Source organism: Acipenser ruthenus, chromosome 2 (genome assembly GCF_902713425.1).
Source record: "Acipenser ruthenus chromosome 2, fAciRut3.2 maternal haplotype, whole genome shotgun sequence".
NCBI classification, from domain to species: domain Eukaryota; kingdom Metazoa; phylum Chordata; class Actinopteri; order Acipenseriformes; family Acipenseridae; genus Acipenser; species Acipenser ruthenus.
The window spans coordinates 96,437,858-96,464,372 of record NC_081190.1 but is presented as its reverse complement, the minus strand read 5'-3'; the positions used below and the strand labels follow the sequence as shown (position 1 = coordinate 96,464,372).

General features: G+C 37.5%; 1 protein-coding gene across 3 annotated transcripts; it reads right to left on the bottom strand.

The window, feature by feature from the left end:
* Positions 1-338: 338 nt before the first annotated feature.
* Positions 339-22,553, bottom strand: LOC117409311 (charged multivesicular body protein 3-like). Of its 3 annotated transcripts, XM_034909671.2 has the most exons (7): positions 21,810-22,533; positions 17,601-17,743; positions 5,353-5,413; positions 3,634-3,813; positions 2,773-2,894; positions 1,547-1,661; positions 339-1,349 (listed from the first exon to the last, which is right to left on the bottom strand). In XM_034909671.2, exons 1-7 carry the CDS (start codon positions 22,033-22,035, stop codon positions 1,210-1,212), a joined length of 987 nt encoding a protein of 328 aa, XP_034765562.2. In that variant the 5' UTR covers positions 22,036-22,533; the 3' UTR covers positions 339-1,209. The 3 variants fall into 3 exon arrangements, with proteins under 3 accessions (XP_034765562.2, XP_033871039.1, XP_034765554.2); XM_034015148.3 differs by lacking the exons at positions 17,601-17,743; positions 21,810-22,533 and adding an exon at positions 6,774-6,940; XM_034909663.2 differs by lacking the exons at positions 339-1,349; positions 1,547-1,661; positions 2,773-2,894; positions 3,634-3,813; positions 5,353-5,413 and adding exons at positions 11,374-14,712; positions 15,985-16,100 and having other exon boundaries at positions 21,810-22,553.
* Positions 22,554-26,515: the final 3,962 nt, after the last annotated feature.

The window sequence follows — 26,515 nt, the reverse complement described above, 5'->3', positions numbered from 1 at the left end:
GACCTTAGCCGTAAGGACTCTGCTCCCTCTCGTTTTCATACACCAAGAGGACTTTGCCGCCCTTCCTTTTGTATTTTCATGCTCCACAAAGGTCATACAGCGCCTACTGCTCTCTGTACTCCTACATAGGGCTTACATAGGGCGCAGTGCAATTTGAATTTTGCATCAACAATTATTTGCACTGCGCCTATACTTACTACCCCAATGTATTCATATTGGGAGGGTAGACTTGGATAGCAAAAAATGTTATTGTTATTTACCGAGTGGTCTACTTATGTGTATCTTTATATTGGAGCTTTCACTATTGAGAAATACCTGCTGGCCATGTGCACACTGAATAAACTAAACTAAACTAAACATCCATATACCCCTAGATTATTATCTATATCTGTATCCCCATGAACAGGAGGGGGTGATGTTGATCTGTATGTACGCCAAATTGACATACATCTGGGGAACAACTTGTCCAATTTTGATGAAACTTTGTTTATGATGTTTATAAGAGTATCAGAATGTGAGGCTATATGGAAGTCACTTTGTTGAACAAAGCATTGGCACTTCTAATATTGACTTCACTTTTTACACCTGTAAAATGTCATTTGTATGCTTTTTTGGGATAAGTGTATTACTAACAAATCTACTCATATAGTTTCAGCATTTCTAATCTTGAATGTATAGGGTTTTTAATACCAGAGAACAAATTAATTCTGTTGAAATAAAGTACTAAAAAAAAAAAACATTTCTCATTACATATGATGTGGGGCAGTTAACACCTACTACATAACATATTTAAACAGATTTCATAATGACATTCACTCAACAGTCAAATGGCTTTCTGGATGACATTATTGTAAGTGTAAAATATCTTCTTCTGAAGCATTCTGCATGTAACTCTTTCCAAAGAAAATATATAATATATAGATATACATAGTGCCACAACAGCAGAAAACAAGACAAGGTTGTATTTCATACATGTAGACTCTAGTGTTCTTAAACAACCTCTGATTTTGGAATCACTGCCATAAATATAAAACCCAGTGAAGAAAAGGGATATCCAGTAGACTTGAAACTGGTAAAGTGCAGGAATTGACAGCACAGAATTAAGAGGAAAAGACAATGCCAGATTTTGGAATAGGCCAGAAAAACCTGACACATCAATGGTCTCTTGTGCTCTGGACAGTTTCTGAAGAGGAGCTGCTGTAGCCCTGCTTAGCTGCGCAGGGCTGCCAGTCGGGACTGCATTTCCTCGATATCTTCCTCCGCCTCGTCCTCGGATGTTGCTGTGGCTCCGATAGGCTCCATCTCTGGGAGGGCGTCTGTGACTTTGCTGGGGGCTTTACCGAGGGCACCTGAAGACACAATTAACAAATATTGAGCATTTGCTCATTTTAATATTTTAAATTGAACAGCAGCTTTATCATGAAAGTTATGACCAATAATAAAGTGACTGTAACCAAGAATCCAGTAGTGGCTTGTGAGTTCCAAACACAGCACTGTGCAATTTACAGTATATTTCTATAACAGATAAAGTGTCGGGTTACAGTACCTGCAGTGATCTCAAACAGAATCTTGTCCACCTCCATCTCTGCTTCTTCCTCCATTTCATCCTGATCCTCCATTCCTTCAAAAGTATCTTCCAGCATTTCCTCAATGATACCGGCCTAAGAACAGAAAAGAGATTGCCTCATGAAATAAGGAAAACAATAGTCATCTTCAAAAGCTAGTGCTCAAACTGATACTTCCACATAAGGCTGTCAGTTAAGCCTCAAAACAGCAATCGATTAATTGGGCACACAAAATATAATCGTTTGAGTAAATATCATTGATTGTACCGCCAACATATATTTTCGCTCCTTTCCCTGTGACGTTATTATTTTAATATCACTGCTGTGAAGTAAAAGCTTGTGCACAACAATTGAATGCGAGGGGTAATTATGCCTTGGTAGCGTCAGGAGAAAACTATTCATTATATAGCCGTTCATTTTGAAACTCCAAATAAGCGCAAACTATATACAGTCAGTTTTCTTCAATGTGCACAATTTATTTACAGGCTGTTTGCCGTGAATACAAGCCTGTCGTCTTGCTCTGGATTCAAGGTGGCGCGCTTTTTTGTTTGTTTACAGCAAACACACAGAGGGGTGTACTTATAACGCATTTTCAAAACTGATTCGCTGGTAGGATGGGACCAGAAAATCCGATGCTAGTTAACACGAGCAGGAAAAGAAGAGCAAGCCCACTGCTTGTCTGGCAGAAATACTGTAAATAGCAAGGCAGCGCGTTCGGTGCATTTTCGCTGATAAACTTAAATAATGTAATTAACTATGTGCGTTACAAAAATGTAATTATTGAATCGATTATCCAGTATTTATATCAATGTATAGAAGGAGGAATTGAATCGATCGAAAACTATTTTATCACTGCAGCCCTACTTCCACATCATGTACGGTGGCATCAGTCATTAAAAAATACAACATTTAATATATTCAATATAATTTCATAGGTCTCACATTTCCCAAATAAGACACATTATGGTAAACATGTATTTTTTTATGGTATATTTTTCGTGGCTACTAATGAATATAGTGTGCAACATCAATTAAAATGTCACAGGCTTACGAGCACCATAAAAGCTCCAAACATCTTAAGCTATTAAGCTACTCTCACTCTCAGTGTATTTTCTTTTTACCTTGGTTTGTCAGATTGCTAATGAGAATGTTACTTGCTGCTTCCAAGCACTGCATCTCTTCAATACAAAGCAGCTGTGTGCCTCACCTTCGTCATTTCTTTGGAGAGCTCCCTCATGGTGGCCTGGATCTCAGGGATCTTCACCAGGTTATGCATGGCTTTCATGACCTCTGTGCTCTTCTGCAAAGTCCCCGCTACTCTCAGAACAGCTGGGAAACAACGCAGTATAGTGGATTCAATCACACTTTATCAAAATCACACTTTGCTGCCCTATTCTGCATGTCCAAATCCCTTTTGATGTCTTGTGTGGTGTCTAGATTTTACAAAGATTATTAATTACCCCCGTCTAGATAATGTATTTTAATAAGAAAGAGAAACATTCCCAGCATCTGACTGAGTACAGGACATGGCTCCAACTAGAAGTTACTCTAATTACAAGTACTCTCTGCTTCTTGTGTTTTAACCAGTTGAATATCCAAGGATTTGTCAGCTGCTATGTTTGTGTCCATCCTTGCTGTGATCTAAATCTATGTTGGCTGTCTATTATAATGTTAATACTATACAACTATTCTGCAGAAATTCTATAATTTCCAGGTAATACCTTTCTTAAAAAGCAGTCCCACATTTGAGATCTGCAAGTTAGTTGGGACATCACCTGTCTTTATCGATATGTCAAGAATCTCTGGCAGCGGTTTCAAATTGTCATGTATTAAAAGAATGAGAGCTGACATGCATTTGGGGCTGTTTTTTTGCAGAGCTGTGAGGGAACTGCTGGCCCCATGCCAGACTGCAGCCAGGGCCAGTGTCCTTAGATTCCTAAATTTCTTAGCCACCCAAAACAACAATCTATGCCTGAGCTTAATCAAAGCAACATCTTACAGTGAGAAGTTTAATATCCCATGGCCAGGCCACCCAGTCCCTTGGCTTCACACACTGCTAAGTACTTACAGAGCTGGTTCTTCATGCTGAGCTGCACAGAGTTCATCTGAGCTTTGGAAGCGTATAGTTTGTTAACGGCCCTTCTCGACTGAACAACCTCCTTTGCTAGTATAACGCACACGTCCCTCTGGCCCTTCTTGGCAGCATCCTTAACTGAACGCTTCACTTTCTCTTCTTCCCTCTGGATGTCTGAGGTAAAGGAGACAATGACCACTGTGAACTCACAGTAAATTCAGGCTGATCGTGTATATTATTGTATAAGGCTAGCCTTGAAAACATGCATGCTTTGGTATCTCTTCTATTTGTAAACAAAACACTTTTAATCAGGGTTGGGGTCAATTCCTTTTTTTCCAATTCCAATTTCATTTTAAAACAAATTCTCAATTCCAATTCCAGTTCCCATTCCCTTCCCTTTTAATCAATTCCAATACCAAGTACTTCAAAGTTCACTGTAATTAAATATGTGATGTCACTCCTGAGAGGGGAATGAAATTCTGTCACAGGTTATGATTCATGGATTAAAAACGTGAAAGCTAAACTAAACTACTTTGTCAAAATGTAAAACATTTAAATCAGTAAGGTCTAATGAACTACTGAAGTGATTCTGAAAATATTTAAAGGTTAAAAAAAAATACAAAGTGCAGCTCAGATCAAGCTTTGTACATCATAGCTGAAATCACATTTTAGTAAGTGCGTGCTACTGTAGGTTTATCTGCAGCCACGAATGCCTCGTTTGCACTGCCTTTTCCCAGGTATAGGTGAACTGGACGGTCTGGGCAAGGTGCCGTTAAAGACGGCTGTCTGCGTTCCAGTGTCATTTTGTCAGGTATAGCTATAGTAGTAGTGCGGCAGTGGATTGTGGGATTGATTGAATATATGCAAACAAGCGACGATGGACAAAGTTCAACAAACATTTGTGGCTGTTTTTATTTTCGGTCTTTACACAGCTGCCGACAGTCTTTTTAATGAGGTTTCGTCACGCAATAAGAGAAAAGTGATGGAAAACGGCTGCTACTGTTGAAAACTGTTTGTCTCTTTACCACATGCCTTTCGATGACGTACTTCCATACAGAACAGTTTGGCCCCGTACGAGATACAAAACTGTACTGTCTGAGGTGTAGCTGAGGTATAGCTGAGTGTCAGTGGAAACACCCTCCAGCTACACCTCACGCAGACCGTCCAGCTGAGCTATACCTAGGGAAAGGCAGTGGAAATTATTATTATTATTATTATTATTATGTAGCAGACACCTTTACCCAAGGTGACTTACAGAGACTAGGGTGTGTGAACTATGCATCAGCTGCAGAATCACTGACTCCGAAAGAAGGAGCACAAGGAGGTTAAGTGACTTGCTCAGGGTCACACAACGAGTCAGTGGCTGAGCTGGGATTTGAACTGGGGACCTCCTGGTTACAAGCCCTTTTCTTTAACCACTGGACCACACAGCCAATGAGAAAGCCTTTAGAAAGTTCCATTTACTTAGATCTCCCCTTAATATGATCATTTAAAATATGCCACTGTGCAGGTGTCAAAGTGAACTATATTTTCTAACTTATTATTTCAAGAGAGCTAAATAGAACATTCTGTTGCACCTTCCCTGTTGAATGCTCTTCACCTAGACCCCTGACCACCTGATCCCAATTAAAACGAAGCTCTGTGTTCTTAACTGTGTAACTGTTAACTGTTCTGAGATCAATTATTATTGACAGGGTATTTTTTTTAACCTACCTCTTATTTGCCTGTCGATCACTCGCATCTCTTTTCGCATCTTGGAAGACCATTCATTAACCTGTTAAAAGCAAAGCACAGTAGTCAAACAAAGTTTTCCAGATTAGTTATTAGGGTTGAGCAGACTTTACAAAAAGCTGCCCTTGTCACAATATTTATGATTCTGATCAATGGATCAGATCAACGGCAGTAAGTATCATCAGAAAAGATAATTGTGTGATTAGGTGCCTAACCAGTCAACATGGGCCAGACCAGGTGTCCAATACAAACACTGACCATTTATTCTGAAAGGAAATATACAAACAGCTGTCAACTATGTCCTAAAATGAGGCATTACAAACTAATATAGGTAATTCACTAGATCACAAATGTTTTCTAACATTATTTTTCAGATTAAATTGTTCACATTTTACAGTGCAGCAAAACGCTTTGAAAACCTTTAACACAGTAAAGTAACAGTATTTGGGAGTGAAATGAATTGTTTAAGAGTGTGATTAGATGTCTCCCTCTAGGTCCAAGTTCTTCTGGGTACCTAACCATCATTTCAGGTGTTTCATTTTCATTTGGTCAATCCAGCAAAATGTATATTATAAATGTGGTGGTCTTCAGATGCCAATTATTTTACAAAATACAAATATCTGGATCAAGCTAAGTTTTTTTTTGTTTTGTTTTGCTTAGCCTACACTGTAAAGAGTATGCATTTGCCATACCTACATTGAGGAGCCTGTTCCCATTAGAACAAAGGGAAGGCTTTTTCTTGTATGACCTGTTTTATCATGTTCAGGGAGAGTGCAACTTTGCCTACTGGGGAAAACTTTAAAAAATGTGTGAATTGTTTCATGTGACACAGGAAAGTTTGTTCTCCTTTAGGGACTACAGTATACACTCTCATACCTAAACATAATTTGCATGCCATTGGACACATTTGTTGCAGATGAAATAAGATCTGTTATAGAGTTATTTTGTGGTACGCGTTAAAACGTGGTACACCATGTACTGTGCTTGCCCGAGCATGCGCAAATGATTTTAGCTCTGAAAACAATCAAACGACCATCTGAAAGGCACTTAAAACTTCTTTTTAATATACTTTTTTTCCACCACTACAGCTAATTTATTTATTTATTTTCCCGATATCTCATATCATAAAATGGCTATTATTTCCTGTGCAGTTTTTATTTCGTAGTTTATTAGTGGTTGAACCCAGTGCTTAATGTTACAGTATTACTTGTAAGACGTTTAGCTTCATAATCGTTGTACGGCACACGGCTTGTTACCACTACCTGTACTACCAAACCACACACTTCGGATACTGCACACTGATGTCATGTTTTTCTGGCAGAGAAGTTGTCTAATATCTTGACGCCGCCTGATGTTAAGAAAACATAAACCGACATAAATCTGACAAAATGTCGTTCCCTCACCAATTCTTTCGGGGGTTTGTCTTGTGATTTCCCGAACAGTCCCATTTTCTACAGGTAATCTGAACAAAATATACAACCACCGAACCAGCCCCTGTATTGGTGATAAAAATAATACAACAGTATCTCGCTTCCTGCTTCCTGTGTGACGCGTTGGAGGTAGGTAATCGTTTATGGCAAGCCATCGGGGCCATAAACTTATTGACACAACGCGTAAGGAATTTTGGCAACGCGTTGTGAAGGTGCCAATGAAAGGGTAGCATTCTCATCACGTGACTGTTTCACAACGTGTATTTTAAAATGCAACGCGTAGTGGATTTCTTACTAACGTGTAACCAATTTTACATTTTATAACCAAGAGGGCCATAACGCTTTGATTCAACGCGTTCGCACATAGCCAATCAGTGTATAGTTTTTAAATCACGTGGTACTTTGTAACCCTGCCCACAGTGCGTTGTGGAATTTCAGCCACATCCAATCGCTTTAACTCAATATTCTGACCTGCTCAGAATATTGAGTTAAAGCAGAAAATATATATGAGTGTGCGTAAATGTATATGCATCTTAAGCATTCATATTTATACATTTCAATCAAACAGTCAGGTTAAGATTTTTGTTATGTATTTTTTAATAATACAACGGAAATGTTTACATTACGGTGTCTTGCATGATGTTTTATCTTTTTTTTAAAAAATAGCACTATATTCTTGTATGAAATTTAATTAGTAATGTAGCGGGGTTGCTCACGTCACTTTAAATAGGCACGTTTGATTTAATTATTATTATATTCACTTTTCTGTTCGTTAATGCTCTCCGCTCCCATACGTGTAAATTGATTGATTTGACAGAAGCTCAGCACCTGGTATTAATGTTCCTGATTTCATGATTTCAGAGATTGACTTGTCCAGTGATGTGAAGCTGGGTTTGTTTGGAGAGGAGGCTGACGCGCTGCCACCGGGAGTATTAGCAACTGGACCCTGATTCGGCGGGTGGTTGGAAAATACAAAAATGAAACAAAGCCGCCGAATTTCAGGGCGCATCCCTGCCTGGGCTTTTGGTCTTCATTCTGTCGTTTGTGTTTTGAAACAATTTTAGTATTTTAAAAGGCATTGGGTTTTAGAGGAGTGCTGGAGATGGGGGCGTATTGGTTTTATTGTTGTTTTTAGTGAGCCCCGCACTGCCCTTTAGTTTTAAATTGAAATCTTGTATTTTAGTTATTGTTTTAATTAACGGGCAGTGCAAACCTCATGCGTGACTGTGTATGTAGATCTGCCCTGTTTGTCAAGTATAGCTACCACCTGTATTTAATAAAACGATGTTGATTGCCCGACATAATATTGTGGTCTAGCTCATTTCCTTTCTGGTATTCTGCCTGGCTGATCCCACCCCCATCAGAAAGAGCCAGTGCCCCTCACGGGTGCTATAACTTCAATTTTTATATTACAACAGTTTCAAGTAACTATTTTTTTCTTGTACGACATCTTATTGTATAAGTTAACACTATGCATTGCCAGCGATGTATTAATAATAATCATTTTGGTTGCGTTACCAGCTCTAGTATGAGTTGGACTCTAATATATATAATATATTTATTTATTTCTTAGCAGACGCCCTTATCCAGGGTGACTTACAATTGTTATAAGATATCACTATTTTTTTTTACATACCATTACCCATTTATAGACGGCTCTTTTGTACAGCGGTATCGGCGCTATGCTTTAGTGCGAGAGGTCCTGGGTTCGCGCCCGCCTGTGTGTGGATTACCTCGCCCTGTGTGATGCGCCTGCCTGCGGGAACCAGGATCGCTACATTGGTGTTAGCAGTGGGATGCAGGTGCCGCGGTATGCACTCGTCGGACTGTAGCCTGGTTAGCAAGTCCGGGGCGGACTTGAAATTGGTAGGGGAGAATGTAGCGTGCAGAGGGGAAGGCAGCAGCAGGGTTGGTAGGTGACATAATCACACACGAAGACATAAGCCCGATACACGCTCCTTGCAAAGGAGCCGGCTCTTTTGTACAGCGGTATCGGCGCTATGCTTTAATGCGAGAGGTCCCAGGTTCACTCACGCCCGCCCTTTGCCTGTGTGTGGATTGCTTCGCCCTGTGTGATGTGCCTGCCTGAGAGAACCAATATATATATATATATATATATATATATATATATATATATATATATATATATATATTTAAATTGTAATGCATGTCTGTTATATTATGCACATTCTAAGTGAGATTGCTCACATCGAAACTCTGTTGCTTTAAATAGTAACCCAGTGTAGTGATATTCGTGGAGTTTAAATATTGTCTGACTTTTAAGTGAAGATTTCAAGGTGTGTGTGTTTTTTTTTTTTAATTTCATGATTCCTTTTTCTTGTAAGAATATTCCAAGCATTTTAATCTTTCTAATCAGGATTATTTTAAAATACGGAATAGATAATTAAGTCAATTTACAAAAGTTACAATTGTTCAGCACTGCCACTTGAACATTGAAATCTAAACAGTACGAAAATAATGTTGTTACAGTACATTTGTCTCCACTTAGGAGGTCTACTCCCCGGATAAATGTGGAATTTACGCTAATGAGCTATTAAAAAATAATCATTATTTAGGTTGCAATATCATGAATGAAAAAAAAGCCATGATTGGCTGTAGCGTGACTCATTACGCCTCTTAAACGATACTATCCCCCCAACGGCTCTTTATGCTACCCGCGTAACATAAATGTCATTACACGCTGGGTTTAAACATTATGGCACTTTTGGCGGTTTTAGGACGCCTTGATAAATACCGGTTCTCACTGGTCACTTTCTTACGTGTTGTGTCAATACGTTTGTGGCCCCGATGGCACATTCAGGTAGAGTTGACAGTTTTGCGTATTATAGCAAGAGTTACGTTGCAATACCATACCCAACCCAATCGGTGCACGCTCGTTTCCTAGAAGCAGCCAAGGATAATAAAAAGAAGGATCGGACAGAGTGGGCGGGGCTTATTTGGGAGCCCACTCTGCTAGGTCTGCTGCAGAAAGAAGCACTCTGAATGGGCGTTTCGTATGTCTACTGAATTGGTATATTTACTGTCGTTTTTATTGGTTGATTTGATTATATTACTAAACCAGATTATATATATTTTTTTTCGCATCTGCTTTTACAGCGCAGCATACGTCCAACAAAATTGAGGATTTTATAAACTCTGTCAGTGATCTGAAATGGTTGGATGTTGAAGAAGCTTAATGTGATTTCTAAACAATCATACGTAGTTTGTTATGAAACGCATTTGACGTCATTATTAAAGGGCTTCCTACTCCTCATAGGTGGGTTATTGTTGGTGGTTTTTATGTAATACCTGTGATGGTGTACCGTACATTGTGTGATAAATTGTGTAATCATTTGCTGAGAAAATGGCCTGGCAGGTGTTAACAGCCAGGTCGTCAAATCCCATGGAATATCAGGCTTTCAAAATGTTATCCACATTCCCACAACATGAACTAGTGAAATTTGATGTACCTGTACTACTACCATTACTGACCACATGTATGAATTACTGTATGAATGTGTTTGAAAGGACTGTAAGAATTATGAGGTTTGATACAAAACACCCCATGGGCACAAGTTTCTCCAAATCGCATAAGGTAAAAACCACCCTATTCGCGTTTATTAGGTACCACTGATAAGCATCATGTTCTGGACTTTTTTTTTCTGGGCAAAATAACAGGTTTAACAATCTTTTAATCTTATATAGCGCCTTTCATAGTGGACCACCACCACAAAGTGCTTTACAGGATACGAGACTAGGGTGTGTGAACTATGCATCAGCTGCAGAGTCACTTACAACAGCGTCTCACCTGAAAGATGGAGCACAAGGAGGTTAAGTGACTTGCTCGGGGTCACACAATGAGTCAGTGGCTGAGCTGGGATTTGAACTGGGGACACCTGATTACAAGCCCGTTTCTTTAACCACTGGACCACAGCCCTCTTGAGATTTAAGAGATTTGTATGCATTTCTTAATTCTGGACTTGTTTATTATATGCCACTTAAGAAATGCTTAATTATCATTTCCTAAGTCCATGTTGATTTATTAAATCAAGTTTGCAGTTCATGAAACCAATTCCAGCTATTTTAAAAGGGATATTAGATACTTATTCTAATAAACACCCTTAAAGAGCAAGTAGCAGGGTTCTGATAACTATAGCGTTACACGTCCCCACGTGTTGCTACAGCGGTTTAAACAACGTGCCTGTCATTTCCTTTCATTCTTAACAACTTGACAACTTTTTACACTTATAACTTTAAACTCTGATTCAAAGCTCTTTTCTAGACTAGACATTTAAAAAAACAGCATTCAATAAAATACAGAAGCTGATAAATGTTGCACAATTAATGCTAAAAAAATACACAAAACCACAGACGCATCTTTAAAAGTTACACGACTGGTTTCACTGTCCATTAGGTAAAGATTAGTGCTAAATACAGTTTGTGAAACCAGCTGACACTTTTTAGCTAGTAGTATTGCTTTCCCTTGGATAATTCCCACTTAATACATTTCCTTCCCCATGCCAGATATAATTTTATTGGATATGGATTAGAGAAACATACACCACACAATATATGCTGTAAATGTAATTTTATTTAAGGATTCAGAAGTAAAATATCCACACTGAGTTCACTGCACAAAGCTATAGCAAAACATTACAAATAAACAAGGTTTTTTTTTTTAATAATTCAGGTATCTGCTATTCACAAAAAAAGGAACATTTCATATGAATATCAATCATTTGGCTTTAAGAATATCACCATGACATTGGCTTTTTTAAGGGGGGGATGCTAGTAGAAAAAATGCTGCATGAGTTTTCCCTAGGAGACAGAATGACTGTTCTAGGGTCCAACAAGTAAATACAGTCCTCTGAATACTATACATACTCTATAGCCTAATTTATTTTGATAAATTAAAACTACTGCAATTCCAGATGTTTGAAAGTGTCTTAATACGTGCAACACTGGAGAACGTTAAGCACACAGCATGAGTGTAAACTGTAGTGTACATAGGTTCAAGGGATGGATAACCTCAAATTCTTCCACGGAAGTTGGGGACAGAAATCGTCAGCATATTCTTTTCTCCAGAATGGCTTCTAGAGTCACCATCTTTGAGACTTTGTAAAGCATTTGTAGTTTGTACAGTCTTGGATATAGAGGCACCTGCCACCTGTGCATCAACACAGTCTGTTAGATCTGCAGTCTTGCCCACCATGACTAAAACTAACTTAAAACTTTCACACAGTACAGTGCAACAAAACTAAAAATCTCAATACCTGCCTGAAACCTGATTTACTCGCCCAGATTAGAAGATCAAGTTGGAAAGCAACCCAGTGCCACATAGAAAATCAGTGAAGTTGATTAATCAAATCTACTGACTGAATTAATTGCAAAAGTACCTTAGTGCTCATGGTAATATAATCAAGTGCACAACAACTTTTTTTTTTTTTTTTAAACAAGTGAAAACAACATGTGAAACTTACAGGTGAATAACATTCAACATTATTGTTATGTTTTTCTTCATCTTCTTCAATGTACCTATTTAACAAAGCACATGTTAATTTGGGTAATTGTGTTTTGTAAAAACATGCATGTACATATGTATGTATATATGTGTTAGCACTACAACTGAATCAGAAGCATTACTTTATCTGTCCGCAGGGCAGGGCCATGCCTCAAAAGAAGATGTAATTCTGAGAGACAACTATACAGCTGAATTTGAAAGTCAGGTTTAAATGCATTTTTCTGTTCTTAATTTGAAGTTTTAACACAGTACGCTGAAGTGCCTTGTGCTTTTGTAGTGTAACCCTGTTGTAAACAATTGTGACATACAACATGAAGTCAATTAATGACAACAGTACAAACTCACTAACCTAAAACTCGATGCTTAACGTTTTTCAAAATTATATATAGCACCTACTGTGCTTATAGACCTTTATCTTCATATTACTGATATGATTGTTTTGTCAAACACACCTTGATCTTTAACAGGTATTCACCATTTTCAGGTTTTTAAATATGTATTTATATTTTGTTAAACTTTGTTAAAAGATTAATCTTTTTTATCTTTAAAATAAAAGAAAAATATTCACTACAGTTGAAAAGCATTGTAGAAGGCAACCAAAAATAACTTTGTCCTGTATATTAGGGCTAATATGCTGTGTTTTTTGTCCTTCTTTTTTTTTGTCTGAACGTGTAAACTAGACTTCACACCACAAAATCAGCACAGACCTAAACAACTAACATTAACACATCAAACATTAAGATATTTAAATGCAGGAGGCAGACTTTCGGCCAGCATTAATAAGCAGTTACACCCAATAAGGAAGCCGGCTGATGCCGCCGCTGCTACTGCTGCTGCTGCTGCTGCTGCTGTTGTGGTAGTGGTCTGCAATGTTTCTTTTTGTAGGACGGCCACCTACAAACTGGGCAGCAGTGTTGGCCGCCTGCAAGCCAGACCACAATACACTGCTGGTGGAACACATGACCACATGGAAGGCCCATTAATATGCAACCACTTCCAAAATTTTCTAGACACACCACGCATTCCGTGCATTGCAACATGTCACCAGGCCACAAGGACCAGTCAGGTTCAATGTTCTCTTTAGTGTTACAAGTCCCTTGGCCCTTGCATTTTCTTCCATTGGGGCTGCCTTCAAAGTTTTTAGTAACGCAAGTACAGTCAGGAAGACTTCTTCCAAGACATTCCTCTTCTGATAGACTCTGGGCGGCTCTCATCTCATCATCCGACAGTTCTGTTTTAGTCTTGGTTTCGTCCTCGGACTCGCAATCACTTTCCTGCCAGTTTTCTGCAGCTTCTTCTTCAGACTGGGCATAGACACATTTAAAATGCCAAGTGGGCAGATTCTTGATGTAGTCAGTGGGGATTAATGGATGAAGCCACAGATCTGGGAATGCCAGTCTCTCCAGAAGCAAGTTGGGGTCATCATCCCAGTCCGACTCAATGGGAAAGTTCTGAAAGGAAACAATGGGGTGGAACAGGTAGCTTGTGTACCAGTCCCAAAGGCTGGACAGCCACTCAAGATTATTGGCGTTGATTTCGTCGTCATTGTTGTTGCGCCTCCTCTTCTTCTCAAAGTAATCGATCAGTAATCCATGACCAAGGTAAGTACTAAGAAAAAGAGCCGGATGGGAGGAATAAAATGACCAATCAGCTCTTACCCAAGAGGCTATGGTTGTTGTGTCGGCATACCTTAAAAACTTGAGGCTGTATTCATAAAAACTGTCCAGGTATGGCAACTGTAGAAAGCCCAGTATAGGAAGCCAGGAAATTATTAATAAGGAGTTGTATGTCCCAAGTGTACTTATAAGGACCACAAAGCGCTTTATAGTGGCGCCTTGTGTTATAAATAAATCCATCCAGGCCATTAGGTTGACCATAACCAGGCTTAAGACAAATAAATCATTCACTTCTGGCTGTATTGAACGTAGGAAAGCGTCCATAGCATTGAGAGATATAAACTCCCCTGTACTGTTCCCATATCTATAACTACCTTCAGGTGTTTTAAGTAGGTATGAAGGTATCTGTTGTACACCGATCTCTTTCAAGTAGTCTTGACTCTTCCAATTTTGTACATCCACAAAAATGAATTCTATCCTCCCAGTGAATTTCACACTGAGAGCAGAGAAAAATGCAGGTGGTTGGTCTAGTTTGGCGAACAGGTACATTTTTACCTGGTACTGGTCACTCTTGTTCCACTCATCCATTAACTGATTGGTGTACTGGATGGTTTTTATCCGGGAAGCAATGTGAGCAGTCATCCACTTGAAGATGTGCTCTGTTTCAATCCTGTTGCCATTGTACTCTTTCAACATCACCTTCCCTTTAGAAGTGTTGGTCTGGGGGACAGACATGATGAGTGTGGACTTCAGCCAGCCTCTTTTCCTACAGTATCTGTGAAAACAGAATTTAGAAGCATTAGCCCCGCTCAAACATTAACCAGTTGAACCATGCCAAGTATTTGCCACCTTAAGGTTTGGTGCAAATGCACTATTAAAGGGTTCATTTTTTATTTTATAGACACTAAATATGGGTCTCCAACCCTGGTCCTGGAAAGCTACTGGGTTTTCTGGTTTTCATTTCAACCAAGCTCTCAGTTACTTAATTGCACCAATTATTGGTTTAATCAGTCAAGATTAACATGTGTTCCATATCTTTAGTCATTGACGATGTAAAGACACCTAGAAAACCTGCAGGATTGGGGCTCTCCAGGACCAGTGTTGGAGATCACTGCAGTAGGCAGTGTCTCCTACCCTGGCCTAAATCAATCTACACTTAATTTCCAACTATGACCTCTAGTCCTGGTTTCTATGCTGCATTTGGTTAGGGTTAACTTTCTCAACTCCTTTTAAGACTTTGAAGACTTCAATCATGCTCTTTGTTTGGCTCCATGGCCACACTGTCCTTTTAGTAATGTGGTGATCAGACCTGGAGTCAGTTACAATTGTAATTGTGCAATTTGTAATTAATTGCAATTACAATGTAATTGTAGCTGCTTATGTTACTATTTTGTGTAATTGTAATTACTGTAGTATAATTGTAATTGAACAAAATAGCATTGTAATTGTAATTTCAGCAAACAAATCTGCTACAATTGTGGTGACCAAAATTGATCAAAGTGTGGTCTGAAGACATCATAACCATCTACTGATTTGTACTTTGATTAAAATGACTATCCCCACACTGACTGGTTGTTGACACTGATGACTACTACAACAACAACAACAACAACTACAACAACAACAAGGTCTTTCTCTTGTTGGGTTTGTTCTAGTTCTATACCACCCACTTGGTATTTGGATCCTATCTGTTTGGTGACCAGCATGTACTTTTACTGTACATTTATTGAAGATTAATTTAATTTCTCACATTTCTGCCCAGATACACTGACACACACACACTGATGGCCATGCACCCCGCACACACCACAGTGATCACCATGGCACACACCATTGTGTTATGAAAAGCCTATTGTTTGTTTTAAGTTTAATGAAAAGTCTATTTGTAACAATAACAAAGAAAGCAAAAGAAAACCTGATATACAGTTCTGCAAAAATAAAATAACCAGTATCTTGTAGTGAAATGGAAAATGGCTGAAGACAGCTTTTAGGAAATGGCTGGCAGGACACTGACAGTGTGCATTCACAGGTTTTGGTGATCTCTCACCTGGAGTCATTCGAGCAGTGGAAGGTGCCAGTGCGGATGCCAAATTGGGAAACTTTTCTCACCATTTTGTCCCAGTTGACTTTACTCACAAGAGGATGTCTGTCTTTAGCTATGACCTACAAGAGAGAATAACATTTTAGTTAACTATCCATTGCAGGACAACCTTCTTTTCCACTGACACATGTTTAAGATGCTGTTCAAAGTGTTAGGCCTTGGTACAATTCAAGTACAGTAACTACTAAAGACCTTACTAACTTTTACTAACATTTGTTGGGATCAACTTCTAGGGGAATCCCAAATACAGTAACTATAAAAGCCTGTGGTGAAGGCATCTTATACTGAATAGGGGATGTAAACATATTAATGTTTGTACAGAGGTTAAAAGTGTTGGATAACCTGTAATGCATACTGTAAATGAGTTCTAATGGAATCACTTTCACAATGCTAATAAACCGATACTTTGCAGGAATATTTTCTTAAATCTGAAATCAACTCTACTTGCCCCCTTGGGCAAGTATATGTATGTATATATTCACAGGAAAGTTGCATGCGCTTACTGCTTGATTAAATTTAATATGAACTGAATAAAATGTTAAGTAGAGAATCTACTAAGTTTTAGGGCACCTGCAAGGCCATAACATCTAATGCTGGTGTGAACGAGAATTGTTTTGCCATCTTAAGTGATAAAGATTTGAAGCAAACGGAATTATGTAACCAGAGCAATGTGGACTATTGAGTGGTTATGAAAGAAGTACACATTAAGTTAGGTATAAAACAGGCTGATTTAGAGGCCTTTGTTGGAGCAGGAAGATTAAATAAGGGCTGCAGTCTGTCTCTCCAGAATATAAGTAAATATTGCTTAATTCTGTATTTGGCATGCTGTTAGTAAAGTTTATTAAACTTAAACCTTGTTGTATTTCAGCAGATACATTGGGTCAATCCACAAAATGCAGTTCTTATTTGCCCAGCTTATTACTGAAGTGCTTTAATAGGCTGATGGCAATCTTATAGACAAACATCAATATATTTACTGTATTAAGAATCTAGTAAATCTTTATTTTGCCATTATTGTCTTAGCAAGGAAAAAAACAAGTTCTCTCATAAGTCAGGTTCAACTGCTCATCTTATGTTTTATTCATGTTTTTGTTATATATATATATATATATTATATATATATATATATATATATATATATATATATATATATATATATATATATATATATATATATATATATATATATATATAGCTCCTCTGATAAAGTAGTGTGGGTGAACGGTTCAAAGCATTAACCACAAGATTACCAAAGTACAAAACTAAGCTGTTTGACGGGATTAATCTAAACAGCTGGAGTCCCTGTGTCTTGTGCTAAAAAGCAATGTCAAATGAACCTTTAATTCAGCAGAGTTTCAAAATGATAGCAAGGTATTTGTACAAGTTTTAGATTGGAAGAAGATAATATAACAGCTCCTTCCTGTAATCAGGTTGTTTCTTGCTTCTTTTAGTACACTGCCACAGTTTTAATCTTACAGAAAATGTATTTTAGCCACTGTACTTGCTTCAAAACAAGCCTTTTAAAAGCCTTATATGCTTTCTACTGTACATTAACTATTTACCTGGATCAACCAGATGCCATCCTTGGTGTCTTCCACAAGCTCATAGAAGTGCATCTCACCGCTGAAGGTGGTGCTGGAAACTGTCTCTGAAGCCTCTTTCTCATTTTTGAGGGCTGAGTAAAGTTCCCCCTCCATGAGATCACCTGCAATATAAATACAACATGGTATGTAACAGTAACGGACACATCCCTGCAAAAAGCATATGTCATACACTAAGGCAGCTGATTCTATTAAAATGCTCCTGGTACACAGACATCTTATAAGAAATTTTCCTATAAAGTTCAGTGAAAGGCTGTAACTGAGACTCGGACTGAATGCAAGCTGTTGTATGAAACCCCTCCCCCTCAGACACTCCCTCAAGAAATGTGTTTATTTTAGGTTGCACAACATACAATACAACTTAAGAATATGTACGTGTAGCAGGATAGCTTGTGGGTGATGTCAGACCATGAAGTAGGACACAGTATGGTGAGTGAAGCACTGATTTATTAAACAAAATGATTTAAAATAAACAGAAACAAAACACTGAACCCAAAACAAAATGGCATGTTGGTCAAAATAAACAGACAAACAAAACAGTGGACAAACTCCAAACAAGTATCATGCTGGTCTTTCCAGCACAAGTAGCAATTGTTATCTCTTTAGTTTTTCTCATCTCTCTCCCGTTCTCCACTGCGAACATACCAATCCCAAGTGTGAGAACCGTGCTCCTTTTAAAGAAGCTGTGCCTGGACTTGATTGCTTGTTAATTATTCAATCAAGCCTGGGCACAGTCTGCATGTGAACTACTTTACACCCCTGTGCCCAAATACATGCATTTTAAATACTAATAATCCAACACCCCATGCGCCAATACATACATACATAGACACAGTAACACACCACATAAAACATAAAATACGCACAGGGATGGGGGTACCCCACCACAGTATGGTACAGTGGCTTTCTGCTGTCTCCTAAATGTACTGCAATCTTTAGTAAGATCCTTTCTGGATTATAAATTGAATGTAGCCCAGCCATCAAAGATACACTTTCAAACATAATGCACTGAAATCATACTGTACAAAGACAGCAGCTTTAAGCGTATAAAGAAAAAAAAAACAGGAGCATTTTTCCACCAAATAAAAGCAAGTGGTGATAGCTGAAAAAAATAATATTTGATTTTTCAATTATTCTTCATGTCTGTATGTTGAAGTAAATAGAACTCGAATTAAAAAAAAATAATAATAATCACATTTAGATTTGGCAGTCACTGAAAGAGTTTATTAATCGAAGATTATAATTTAACCAACAGCAAAGTCTTCTAAAATGTTAGCCTTGGGGTTGAATGGTACAAGTGGCCAACAACCCATAGACAGGCACTCAGAAGTGATTTATAGTATCAAATCAAACAGGATTATGGGTCACTGCATCTTATATAAGGGCAATTTAAATTGACTCATATCTGGAGTGCCCCATGTCTTATTTTTGAATGATTGGTAAATATAAAAAATTGCAACAGTGAACATCCAGAAGCCCCCATCCTCTCAATAAAAGTTTTAAATAAACATTTGAAATGTATTCTCTAAGTAACTGTATGGATTAACCCTCAGTAAAACTCCCTTGGCTTTCAACTAGAAGTACAGATATGCCATGAAATTACAAACCCCATACAAGCTTCAAGTCCTCTGGAAAGGTGCCATGTACAGTACTGTACAATAAGCAAGTGCACTGAAGTGTACAATGAACCCACTGGAGAAACTATTAGGAGCCTTTTGTTTTCATGGAAACTGAGCAGACAAAATAAGAAGAAAAGATAGGGGAGCCAGTAGCTGATTAGCTATCCATTTAACTCTAATGTTTAAAGGGAACCAGAATGGTCACTTGTGGTCTGTTCACTCGTTTACAGATGGTATAGGGTCCAGCTGTTGCCAATACTGAACATCAGTGTGGGGATTTACTGTGATTGTATCCTTGTAATCCAGCCTTTCACTTAACATTTGCTCTCTGGTGAAAGTTGTACACTGTTATAATGTATTAAAGAGATGCTTCAAAGTAAACAAATCGCCAATGTCTAAAGCAAGACGAAAAATAAAAAAGTTTAGTAAATTTGGCCAGTTGCTGTATTTCCACATGGATATTCAAAAGGTGTTATGGAGGCTTGTGTTTTTGCAACAGGTTTTAGATCCTGAATAGGTTATGTAAAAAAAGATTTTAAAAATCCCTCATTTTTCCAAAAGGACATAACTCCACAGCTGTACGCAGCAATTGTCTGTTATTATTATTATTATTATTATTATTATTATTATTATTATTATTATTATTATTATTATAATAATAATAATAGTATTGTTTTTATTATTATTATTTTGTTTTAACTTGTTTTGTATATCATATGTATTTGACAGTGGTGTAACTGAAAAACAGCAACCTTAATGAAAGACATGTAAAAAACAGAATTCTCATTCTATACTGTGTTATCATCAACACACAATTGAGGGGTTGCAGTCACGTGACCCCAGGAAATTTTAGGCACCTTGAAAACTGAACAGAAATCATTTTTGCACAGCGTTGATTTTACAGGAACATAAACTACAGATTACTTATGCTTCATAGAACTTTGTTTGTTTTTTAAATCTACTTCTGCAACTGTTTCAGAGCTGAAACAAGCACAAATGTCTAATTAAACAAATTCAGTTCAATGAAGGGTCTAGTTAAGTAATTAAGAGTTCAATTGGAATGAAAACCAGCAGACACAGAGGGTCCCCAGGACCGAGTTGGAGAAAGCCTGATCTACATACAGTTATGATACTCTAGTCCAGGGGTCTCCAACCCTGGTCCTGGAGAGCTACTGGGGCTTCTGGTTTTCATTTGAACCCATCTCTGTTACTTAATTGAACCAATTATTGGCTTAATTAGTCAAGATGAACAGGTGTTCCAGATCTTTAGCCACTGATGATGTAAAGACACCTATAAAACGTGCTGGATAGGGGCTCTCCAAGACCACACAAAAACATGTCATATACATTGTTTTAATTGCGAGTCTACTTAACGAAATATGTTAAACGTGTATATACAAACAACATAGAAATACTGTATACAATTCATATTAGTATTGCATTTTTAAACAAACTATTGGAAATGTATATGTTATTAATTGGTAACATGCAAGTAAGTTTTCTTAAAAGGAAAAAAATAAATGAGAATGGTGTTTATACAGCAAATAACGACGTCAAAGTGTGCTCGCTGACCAGGGGTGCACAGTAGGGGTCACATATTCCAAGTATCTGGCACTTATTATATCTTTCTAATTCCTGCTACTGGAGGTGAGAAGTGTGCTGTGTGGTTGGAAATACATACATTTTGTTGTGAATGTGGGCATATGATTCAGACAGTCGCTACGAACGAACCATCTTGTGTAAAAATCGTAGACGCTGCGGACGAGTTAGCATCAAATTGGTGACGTCACTCACGTTCAACCAATCACACGCCTTTCTCTTTCCTTTAGAATTTTACAAGTAAAATACAATTTACCGTTTATTATTTGAAATAAATACTTGTATAGATGTAGCGGAAAATGTCTAAAGAAATAATAATAATAATAATAATAAAGCATGTACGGTACCATAAATAAACAGATAAATAATCAGAATGAAAACTAACAAACCGTGTTTGATGTGTCTCTGCAGCCTTAGAACAGTGTTTACATGTCAGTGATTTTACCAGGAAACTTTGCCGTCAGTCACACAATAATTATAATTTTTTTTTTTTTTTTTTTGGATCAGCTGTTTATATAAAAAAGAGGCGCTGCGGTTATACAGTGTATAAATGCGTCTGTGTGCAGTACTCCCCGAACCTCCAGAAGTGTTGTCTTTTTTAAACCAATCAGAATGAATCAACGCAGGGAGAAGCTCGCTCAGTGTGAACTGCAGCCTGCGCCCGTCTGAATCGTATACCCAGTGTGAACCAGCCTTTAGCCTCCATGGTTGTTTTGACCGCGCCGTGCTGTGGGTACGTCACGTGAAAAACCTCAATACAGACTTTAGTTTAACCGCATTGATGAATGCATTTCAGAGTCACATCAATGAATTCCCACGCCGTTTCTAGGTGTGACTTTCTCGGTTACCGATACATTATATTATATCATATATATATATATATATATATATATATATATATATATATATATATATATATATATATATATAAACACTTGAAGTGGATGCTTACCCGATTTCTCAACTAGTTCCCGGACATCCTTCTTTTCTGGCAGCCCAGAATATCCCAGCCCTCTGCATTCCAGGATAGTCTTCAGCTTTTTGAAGCTCAGAGTCACCGGGTCCACTAGCTGAGTAGCAAAGATACCCGACTCATACCAGACACTGGCTTCGAAAAACCGTGCCAGAACGAACAACATCAAAAAATAAAGCAGCAACAAAAACAGCTTTAGCCACATTTTTCTTCTTGCTTGCTTGGGCGAGATCTATTCCTGCTTTCCCACTGTACTAATTTCCTGGTAGTACAGACGTTCACATGTAACCTTCGTTTAATTCGTTTTTTGTTTTAATAGGTTTTTAAAGTCTTTTCTTTTTATTTTATTACAACCCTTTAAAACGTAAGACCAATTTCCATTAGAAACAAAACAGCAAGGCCCTGACCCAAGTATACTGTCTCCGAATGTCCACCATTTTCAGAAGTTTCCTGCTACAAATAAATAAATAAAACCTTGTTTACATTTCCTCTTGACCGTCACGGTTTTCTCTGACAGCTTTAGTTTCTTGCGTTTTGTTAGGCGCTGTATTTCAGTGTTTTGCTATCCCAGGATTTAAAATCGAAAGATTGCTTTAGTTATTACACCCGCAGTTGCTGATGTTGGAGCTCTTCCTCTGATCCTAGTCGTAGATCAGCTGGCATACATAACAACGTGACGTCAACGAGCATGAAAGAGTGACAAGAAGTATTCGGCTCAACACACAAGAAAAATGCACCGGAGATAGCCCTCAGCTTTAAAAAAACAAAACAACAAAAAAAAAACACTTAGGCTATAGGGCGAATATGAAACAAACAGCTGCTGTGAGCATGCTATATTTATCTCGAAATTATGTTAATTACTATACAAAACCACAATCTTCTTTGCGATCACGGTGTTTGGGTCACCAAAAGGAATACATTAGAAAGAGAGAAAAAATCATACATTTAAATTCGCTTCGAAATCATTTTTCATATATATTTGATTTCCATCTGGTCAAAGTTATATGCGTTAATTGTGATGTTTTATTTTGCTATATACAATTTAACGTATGGGGTCAATGTTTTGTTTACTGAAATTTCTCATTTAAACCCCACAATAACAGTAAGGCAAGGAATATTGGGGTTTACCCGGGATTACAGACAAAACAATACGCATCTCATTGCCATATAATAATATAATAGAGGATAACCTTTATATTGAGTTTGTTGCCAAACATTTGAGTGTTAGAGTTTGCCGTGAATTGGCATGCACAGTAAATCTGCTTGTACAACAGACTTTAGCCTGACTAATTAAATCTGGCATTTTTGGAAGATACAATTCAGCTGAGGGGAAAATAGTGTAGTACTGTGTACAGCATTTCTTATCATAAGGAAAGTCTGCGTTAAACTTGATTCTGGTGTGCACATGTGACCTACTAGTGCAAGCTGAATAATGTATTTTGCTTTTGGTAGGCAGCCATTCAGTTTGCTTTTTCTGGTTTTATATAATTTGTGTTTTTAGTAATTAATCTGAATTACGTTAATACATTTGCAATTGTATTTATGTTTCATATTGATAAGGGTCAGAAATTATTATTTTAATTTGTGAATATAGTGCTTCTGAAAGGTAAAAGGCAATGTCACTGGCTTCATCTGACATCCTGCCAACACTGTGATCAGAACAAATACCCTGCAATTCATTTCTGGGTACAGCATTTGTGGCATATTGTCCTGTGACTTAGAGACTTTTACTAAAGAGGTTCTTCACTTTGAAAAACCAATGTTGCCAAGCATTTCTGTTGCCAAGCATTCTTTTTTTTCCAATGTTATTATTATTATTTATTTATTAGCAGACGCTCTTATCCAGGGCGACTTACAATTGTTACAAGATATCACATTATTTTTACATACAATTACCCATTTATACAGTTGGATTTTTACTGGAGCAATCTAGGTAAAGTACCTTGCTCAAGGGTACAGCAGCAGTGTCCCCCACTGGGGATTGAACCCACGACACTCCGTTCAAGAGTCCAGAGCCCCTAACCACTACTCCACACTGCTGCAATGTGTAGGTTGAGGGATAGTGAAATGTATTATCATTAACATTATAATAGCATTTCAGTACAGAATAAACCACACACAAACTAGCCACAGGAGGATTGCACAATCAGGCACTTTGTCAGCCATCAATTACAATTTAGACATTTCTTCAAACAGCATGAGTAGTAAAAAGCCAGCATGAAGCCTACTTTGTCAGGATACCACAACATAAAAAACTGAATATTCTTTAGTTTCCTTAAGTGAGTGGGATAAGTAGAAAAAAAACAAGAGCTGCTTTGTAAGAACAGAAAATAAAAGGAATGAAAACTGACACTTGGATAAATTCTGTGAAGATGAAAAAATGGTCTAACAATAAACATAGACATCGTACTATATAACAAGTGCATTTTTACGAAAGGCGTTACTATTTGTTTTCTTTTGAAGATGTGCTTTTACCAACCATGAATAAACAATATAGGAAATAAAAACGCATTTATCTTGTTGGAGAATGTTAATGCCCTTCATGCTGCATATACCATTCATTGCTTTCAACTCATTTCTGGTGGCACCTGCCTGTATCAAAGTCAGTTTAATATGCTTTCTTTATCATCATGACTTAAAAGTGCTAGGTATTGTTATTCCAGTAGTTAGTTATTATTAAGTAAATTATAGAGCAAGAGATCCCAGAATTATGGGAAATTTCAATTCTGCCAACCCACCTACTCTACATTTAGACAAAGAGTGAGCGGGTCTGGCAGAATTGAAACGTCGCATTGTCGCCTTATTTGAATGGAATGATGTAGGCTGTTCTGCATATTTAGCACACGCTCATAGAAAATTCGAAGCCAGGTTATGGCAGATTTAGAGAAAAATGATAATAACTCAATATTGGAGAAACAGAATCCCGAGCCGTAAAATAATAAGTGAAATGTAAGTTTAAGTCAGTTTAAGTTTGGGAATAATATGTCTCAATTGCCATGAGAGGCAATCGACCAATGAATGTACATCCCATGTAATTTTTCCTTTTATTTTTTAGCTCTTTGGTCTTCATTTTGCCACTGGTTATCTGGTAATCTGAAAGGTATCTTTAAAACTGTGAGTAAAATGTGTTGTTGAAAGTAATAGATGTTCAACCCCCATTTCAGGTTTTACTTTTACCTTGTTTAGTCACACCTTAACCTAAAATTGATATATCCTACAGGCCACAGGCTTAGGTGTAACAAATTAAGCTCACAGTAAAACCTAAATCATGGCTTAGACATGCTTATGTTAAAGGTGCTGAAGGTCGCTATCAATCATGGGAGACATGTGATGCAAGTGAGTTTGAGAAAGGTGTCAGCAAAAACAACTGGAAGAACCTGTGCAACTGGATAACTAAACTGATTGCATCAGTGGAAAAGAAGCAAGAGGACACATTGATCAACTGGGCCATAAGCTAAAGAAAATGTTCAGACGGTCAGATAAATGTAGGGCCCTTGAAGCACTACCCACTCTATATACAGTCATAATGACTGCACATTTAACTTGATTTTATTTTGTTACAGGGTATTTCAAACAGCTCATTCATCTCATTGGCTTATGGCATGTATGTAGTAATACTAATTCCTTCAGCAGTTTTACTTAAAGGATTGACAAGGCTTTTATTGGGGAAATACATCATTTACTGTACTTTTTGACAAGGTCAATTTCCATGGTCTGACCAAGGACCTCACTGGTAGACCATTTGAGTGGGACACAAAAGCAACATTGGACCAGAAAGATCAGATCTAAGTTTTACAAAGCCACAGAGTACAACTTTAAAAAATCTACACACCCCTAATTAAAGGATAGATCTCAAAGTCTTAGCTATGGCGCCTTTGCTATCGATAGCATATACATAATTATTATTATTTATTTTTTTTACAGATTCTTCCTCTTTTTATTATTTTTTCCATCATTTAAATTGTTATAATTTTCACTATCTAACTTACCGGCATCAGGCTTTGCTTCCTGGACTTTATATTGCAACATTTCAAATTTACATTTTAATATTGTGTTTTAGCAAATTTCTATTTTTCTTTTTTTTTTGTTTTAATTATTTTTTAAACTTTGGTCTCAGTAGTGCCATGGAATTCTCCCTAGCTACAGGGAGACTGCACACAACGCCCTTAGCTGCAGTTACTCTACAATGCACGTGACTTGACCTACGCTTACACTGCAAAATGGACCCAACCATCACTGTTCTTCCAAAGCCAGGAAAGCTAAAGCACATCTCTACTATCTTCTACTTTATTTACGATAAGGCACATTTCTAACATCTACTTTATTTATGCCTACTGTTACCGTAACTACAGGAGATAGTCCATCTTGCTACTTGAGATTATATTTTACCAGCTGTTAATAATTGATTGAAATTCATATGCAACATTTTTAATAATACAAGATGTAAATATAATAACTTCTATTCAAACATCCCAAAACAAGAATTATGTATTACATATTTTATTAGTATAATACGTTATCTATGCATGCAGTAAATTTATCCAGCTTTTTTTTCCCGCTGATTCCTGTATACTGCAATTTAACTGCAATTTAACTGCAATTTAAATGGTACATCTCGGCCGGCTACAGCAACTTGAATTCTGGGATTTCTCTTGCAAGTCACCAGACCAGATGCATTACGGGCA